At 34.7% G+C, this 7,688-nt stretch overlaps 1 protein-coding gene across 1 annotated transcript; it reads left to right on the plus strand.

The window, feature by feature from the left end:
• Positions 1-7,003: 7,003 nt before the first annotated feature.
• LOTGIDRAFT_116854 (hypothetical protein) lies at positions 7,004-7,318 on the plus strand (the record flags this gene model as incomplete). The annotated part of the gene is made up of 1 exon (XM_009055737.1): positions 7,004-7,318. A coding segment is annotated over one exon (315 nt), but the record flags the coding sequence as incomplete, so codon positions are not given.
• Between the last annotated feature and the right edge of the window lie 370 nt (positions 7,319-7,688).

Raw genomic sequence — 7,688 nt, forward strand, 5'->3', positions numbered from 1 at the left:
AATTTCTTTAAACGTCTTAAAGGTGTCGACAAGGAAGTCATTTTGACATTTTACCTATTGCGAATGTATATCCCCCCCCCCCCCCTCCCCCATATTAGCTCTCTATATTCATGCCTGCAATATACCGAGCTCCCCATCTTCACAATGTCAAGCTATAGCGACTACGAAAGTTCGTAATAGCTTGACATTGTGAAGATGTATGATGTCCGATGACCAAGTTCCATAATGATTTCTCTCTCTCTCTCTCTCTCTCTCTCTCTCTCTCTCTCACACACACACACACACACACACACACACCCTAACACAACATATTTGACCAATCGGAGATGTTAGTATTAACAGCTGGTTTTGGAATTAGTTTGTGGATAATGCAAGTCCAACTATGATATTTGTTGCATTTTACGTTGCGTTTTAAGTTGATGGATTATTTTGCAAGAGAGGCTTAGGACACCCCCACCAGTTATCTTTTAAGAGGAATTGGGAGCGGGTCATTCTCGAGCAGAAATGGAGATTTTCCGCGCTTGGTGTTGAAAAAACACCAGCGTTCGCGCCAGTAGTGAGTGTCCTGAGTCAACACTTGACACGGTGCTTTGGTAAACACTGGATAACCACCAACACCAAAACTAACAGCAGCACCAACTTTGAAATCACTCAGTGTGAAGATTCGGACTGTCTTTGGAAAAAAAAAATCCAGTGTAGTTGAAATTATCTAGGATGAAGTCGTAAAATGATTGTTTCATCAGCTGATAGATCTCAATCTCAGCTTCTTGAAAGCTTAAAATTGACATTCTATTTTGACGTCATCTGTTATAACAACACGCGCTGATGTGATGCAGTCTCAATCTGGATTATTATTTTTTATTTTTTTTATTTTTTTTTTGATAGTGGAAAACTTCGGATTTTAAATTGAAAGTGTTAAAGATGCCTAATGACATCTATCTGTTTATTAATGTTTGTAAATTTTCCATGATTCAACCTTGAAGTAAATAAAAAACAAGCTTTGAACTGTAGGGTAGTTATTATGATATATTATGTAAAAACTATCACAGAGCGTCCATGATACGAAATAGTACAGATTATAGGTTTATTGTCTCCCTTGCAATAGATAGAATAATTCTCATTTGATTGCCATTATTATTTACTGCATATTATCACTATAATTGGCCTGTTTAGAATATAAACTTAGAGTGTAAAACGATTAAATCATGATAAGTTTTCAAAATTACTACCAGTGAAAAAATATAATAGGGTATTAAAGGTTTGGCCACACCCTTATTTTAATTCCATTACGTGGCATTGTAAGTTTACGACAATAACATATTAAAAGCGTATAGAGTCCGCTTGTTTTCAACTTTCAGTTATACAAATTTTAAGTAAAAGCCAACATTATCAACAACGTCAACATTACAGGTAGCAAACTTGTACCTATGTTTACCGTAGCCATGGTCAGACTACTGTCAATCGTGCCAAGAATCCTGCATAAGCTTTGTGCATATATATTATTGTATATTGATTTTGGATTAGTTGAGATGTAGGCAAACGAACAGTAATTTCTCATTTTAGGGAAAGGGCATGATGTGTTTACAATTTTATGGCAGGAAGTTTGCGATCTTTTTTTTCAGGAACAGATCAATCAGCTCATCAGCAACAATCGTATGCACGATATCGGCATTCATCACCATTAGGCTCAAACAATTTAGTCGATTCTCACACATCACGCTCCTGGTAGGACAATTTTCGATGGGCCTGCGGAAATTTAATAACTGTTTGATAATTTTTACTGTTAAATTTCCCATGGGCAGAAAGGCAGTTGTCTAGTTTGCTATAGGTTAATCCGCCTCTGGACACACGTCATATATGCTTCTGTATCCTGCTAAAACCAGGTATGAACGATCCTAGCGAGAATTTCAAAAGCCGTGTTAAAGACCTGTCATAAAGACACCCCTAGACTACATTACCTAGTATGCTGTCACTGGTTAAGCTTGCTTTTTATTAAAAGCGTATTAACAATATTTACGAATTCAACCGTTTTGTGAGTTTCATGGTTTCCAGAAATTAAAGAGATTGTAAAGAGGTTGTTTTCTGGACTTTTTATGTGTATCTGGGACACTCATAACATCGATTTGCACAATTCCTATTCTAACTCAGACGCCTGTGGTTCCTGCAATTCCGCTGAATCTAATCCGTTTGATGACGTCACTATCGCAAAATCTGGCTGTATTATATAATATATTTTTGATATTCAATTGAAATTATACGACAATGTTGTTTTCTTAATTCAAATCAAATCAAAATTATATTATATATCGGGAGGCTGGCGCCAGTACTGAACGCGACACTCTCTGATACTGCAAATCGACTCGAATTTCCTCTCATTATGCATGTATTTTAGTATAATGTTATCGACATATTTCAGAACGATGTATGTATGAACACCTGCCATAAAATACACCTACACGATTGACGAAAAAAAGACAATAAAAATGGAGGAATTTCCGAAGATCAATAAACTATTACAAACAACATGAATGCTATAAAAATAAAACAATAGATTTCTCGTGGTAATATTGTATGTTAACAACTGGAGAGAAACATAAAATATATCTATTAATACGAGGGTTTACCCCTTACAAGATCTCAGATTCATTTCATTATCTCCATTCACCCGATATTTCTATTTCATGATATTCTCTCTGGTTTTTTATATTTTTTAACATCATGTTATTGTAATATTGACATAGTTTGCCAAATAAATGTTGCTAGTTCGGTCAACGGACGTAAGTCATCGTCAGCACCAAAACCTGAGGATGCTTCTCAAAGTAATTCAAGATGACCAATCCTCCCCTCATATAATATGACAGTAATAACTTTGAGTCATCATGCGTGGCTATTGATCAAGAGTAGATGATGAAAATTGCTCTTAGAGCACATGGTTCAGAAAAGAATTAGGCCTGATGCTGGTTCGGCTTTGCTATCCCTCCCCCCTTCCACGCCCCCGCCTCTGCCTCCCCACCACCCCCACTTTCATTTTTTTTATCATTTTACATAGTGAAAAAAATGACCTATGGCCCCCTAGAAAATTTTGTGGCCCCTGCTTGGCCCCCTCATCTAGTGTTTCCTGTAGAGCTTCTTAGAAAAAGATATAATTCTTTTGAAGGTGCTGAATGCGTATTTGGAGAAAACTGTGAAGTCTACGGTGGCTCACATACGACATATTTCACTTTAAATTTTGAATTAAAAACATTAATTTTCACATAGGTGAAAATTAATTATCACCTAGGTGAAAGTAATTTTGAATTAAAAACTTTAATTTTCACCTAGGTGATAATTATTTTCACCTAGGTGATAATTATTTTCACCTAGGTGAAAATTAGGTGATAATTCCTGTAATTTTGAATTAAAAACTTTAATTTTCACCTAGGTGATAATTATTTTCACCTAGGTGAAAATAAGGTGATAATTCCTGTAATTTTTAATTTAAAACTTTAATTTTCACCTAGGTGATAATTGTTTTCACCTAGGTGAAAATTGGGTGATAATTCGTGTAATTTTTGATTAAAAACTTTAATTTCCACCAGGGTGATAATTCAACGAATCTTGTAGGTGAAAATTAAAGTTTTTAATTAAAAAATAGAGGAATTATCACCTAATTTTCACCTAGGTGAAAAGAATTATCACCTAGGTGAAAATTAAAGTTTTTAATTCAGAATTAATTTTCACCTACGTGAAAATTAATTTTCACCAAGTAAAAAAAAAGTTTTTAATTCAAAATAAAAAGTGGAAAATGTCGTATGGGAGCCACCGTAGAAGTCTATATTAGCCTTATTTTGCTTATTATATTCAAATTTGAACAATCATAATCAATTTTAAGAACGTGAACCGTTTGAAATTTTCATTTTTTTCTTGCAGCATTTGGAAGCAAAGGCTACATTCACCTTGTTGTGTAATAATTAGAAACAAGAACTGAAAATATGTAGTAGAGATAACTATCTAAATTGGACGTGACTTCAAGACTTTTCGTTTCTTTATTCTTTTCTTATGTAAATAAAAGAACATGGTAATATACCATATTCTTGCGAAACCTTAAATAAACAAAGACATGTATACTTTTTTCATAAATTGCATTTGCTGACTGAAACTATAATCCCATGATAAGGACACAAGAACTCTTTGATCTGAAATCCAGATTTTGTTTCAAAAATGTTTAAGGGAATTAATCTTGATTTTGGAAGAATCGCAGTTTTGCTGCTGCTTTGAGATGAAATCTTAGTGATATTAGCATCATTTGGTTGTTACGGCATTTCTTCTAGTCGATAACCTTCATTTCCTTATTATTATTATATTGTTTCATAAGTGAACTTGCAACACAACTTGCATTTGATAGTGTCAACCGGTCGTTCACCAGCGTCCTCTCTCATTTCACGTTAGTGAAAAATATTTTTCGACAAAGGGGTGTAACTCGTATTTGCAAACTTGGTTAATTCATCCGGCGACCAATGAGCTAGACTTTCTTTTTAAATAGGCATTTTGAAAATTAACGAGCTTAGCCGACGCGTTAAGATGCCTCCACAATTAGATCCACAATTACCAAACCAACAACATCCACAAAATCGAATTAGTAGCATGGGTCCCATAGCATGTCTCCATCCCTGGCAATGATCAAGCAGATCGTTGAGTCTGGAGGATATCGAGCCTGTATAAAGAATACTCCTATTCGGAATTCTGTAGTATCGTATCTTCTAGGATCAACCAGAAATGGGCCGACACGCTACGGAACAGATAGGCTAAGTTTTTATTCTCAAAGTTTCTTAACACTTCTGAATTACCCATTCCATCAATTTAACAAGTTTAACTGTAGAAATCTCAGAGAACATCTTTTCCCCCTTTTGTTGAAAGCTTTTCCCCCTTATTTTATTTTTCTTTCCCCCTCTTTTCTCACATTCTTTCTTTTTTCCTTTTTTCATGTCTTCTAGTTTTCCAACAGTTATTAGATAATCTAACCAAACCAAACCAACGACTACCATTCGACTACCAATCAACAAGAATTACCATGATCAGAACGAGTTTGTAAGAATGAAGAAGATCGAGTAACTCACGTCACACCATCCAGGGCCGAGTTTCACCAACTAGATCTAACGAACAATAAACAACCAAACCAACAACGAAGAATCATCCAATTTGAACCAATCAAACTACCAACTACTACGACTACCAACAACTACCTTGTAGTAGCGATCCTTGCGATATCAGCATCCGATGGAAGCGAACGTTTACTTATCATCTACCAACCCACTAACCAAATTTTGGAGGTTTCATGTTACTATCCAACAGAAGGCACTGGCAGACATTTATAATAAAAAGAGTGATTTATGTAATATTAGTCATGGCAAAAAAATATTTTAATGTTAGTGCCCAAGCTTGTGATATTGCCCTGTAAAGTGCTATAGAAGTCTTAAACGGACTCTTGAGTACCACAAAATAGAAGCCAGAAGCATTATCCACTCTTGTTAAGGCCTGTATGTTAAAATGGAAATACGTAGTACTTCTAACATAGACCTAAAAGTCAAAAATACTATCATAATATTAAATAATAGTATATAAATACCAATTTACACTGTTACACTGAAACTACAAATCAAAACTCAAATTAAATTACCAAATATTCATATATATTTTTTTTGATATGGTAATGATTCGTCCATATTAAAAATAAGACAAATGATTAAATCTAATCAATTGGATCAAGTCTACCATGGACAAGAATATTATATAGTTTGTATATCAGAACCTTAAAAAATAAAATCAACTCTACAGTTGACTCTGAACTGTATTTATTATGTAAATATAGAAAAGATATAAAAAATAATAAAATCCAATTTAATTTCATTATTGTAAATATTAGCAAGCTTAGCACAGGTATTTGCATGTCCTTGTAATAATTCTTTTTCACTTTTTCACTTAAGTCAAGAAGTTAGATTTGGAATAGAGCTGTGTGCATTGATATTCTCAATATATATAATAACCTGATACAACCATATTTAATAGGTTACATAATAATGAAAAATATAACTTCGATCTAATTGGGGGAGAAAGGTTAGTTTATTAAGTACTGTTTGACTTTAATTTGCTATGAACAAGATTGCCATTTAAGTTCTGGAATTTTGAATATGCGACAAGACATAGAGGAATTTCTCTTGTACCCTTGTTAACCCATGGTCGATTACTGTTGGTATTGAACCGGACAACAAAGGCTGCATTACGGTGAATATTAAGTCATATCGGTCTTTCGTCATAAAGTCTGTTCCTAGCTGCTATCTCAGATAAAGTGGAACTTATTATGTACTCACACTTCAGTTTGAGAAAGCAATCGTGTAAGCCTTTTCATTGACAAAACCAGTCCAAGGGAGGCCAAGATGTTAAAAAAATCGTTTGCATCTAAAAAATATTCGTCGGTAATGGTTTCCAACTGTCGACGTTGATACTCAAAATGCGACAGCTGTGTTGAAGCGCATAGGCACTAACCCCCCATGGATCAAGTGAGAGAGTTTTACCCCAAAAATGTTTTTGAAAAATAGAATTAGGGCAAACATGTATGGAAATCATATTAAGAAATTTGATAGAAATGAAGTGGGGTAAAACCGGGAGTACGAGTGTTATATTAGCTAATGTTGGCAACTTGGAGCCTTTTATCAATCGCTGAACAAAGTCGAGTCGATTTAAGCGTCCAGAGTTGACATTAGTAGCTCATGTTCTGCTTTCTAGCCTAGAGTTGACATTAGTAGCCCATGTTCTGCTTTCTAACCTAGAGTTGACATTAGTAGATCATGTTCTGCTTTCTCGCCCAGAGTTGACATTAGTAACTCATGTTCTGCTTTCTAGCCCAGAGTTGACATTAGTAGCTCATGTTTTGCTTTCTAGCCTAGAGTTGACATTTGTAACTCATGTTCTGCTTACTAGCCCAGAGTTGACATTAGAAGCTCATGTTCTGCTTTCTAGCCCATAGTTGACATTAGAAGCTCATGTTTTGCTTTCTAGCCCAGAGTTGACATTAGAAGCTCATGTTCTGCTTTCTCGCCCAGAGTTGACATTAGTAGCTCATGTTCTGCTTTCTAGCCCAGAGTTGACATTAGAAGCTCATGTTCTGTTTTCTAGCCCAGAGTTGACATTAGAAGCTCATGTTCTGCTTTCTAGCCTAGAGTTGACATTAGTAGCTCATGTTCTGCTTTCTAGCCTAGAGTTGACATTAGTAGCTCATGTTCTGCTTTCTAGCCCAGAGTTGACATTAGAAGCTGAACATAGTCTGAATTCATCACAATAACTTTTTTCTTTTTAAATCTGATTTCAACCTAAAACATAGATGTTTTAAAATATTCAAATGATATAGAGAAAACTCACAAGTTTTGAAAAACAGGATATGACTGACAAAACAAAATAACATTGAATCTACATCGTTTAATGAAATACAAATAAACTAATAAAAATTTAGTTTCGGGCATTATTGAATCAGATAAACTTCAAGTAACCGAATTTAACAGTTTCGTAATAAACATTCCGTCATATTTCGACGTATTTAATTACGTGCTCTGATTTTATCTCGCTGTTCTCCTTCAGAATACGTGACCAAAAAAACAAGTTCCACACCTTAAATTTGACGAATTTGAATACGTTTAGCGGCTCTTGTGGGGGTA

The sequence above is a fragment of the Lottia gigantea genome (genome assembly GCF_000327385.1).
Source record: "Lottia gigantea unplaced genomic scaffold LOTGIsca_25, whole genome shotgun sequence".
Lineage (NCBI taxonomy): Eukaryota > Metazoa > Mollusca > Gastropoda > Lottiidae > Lottia > Lottia gigantea.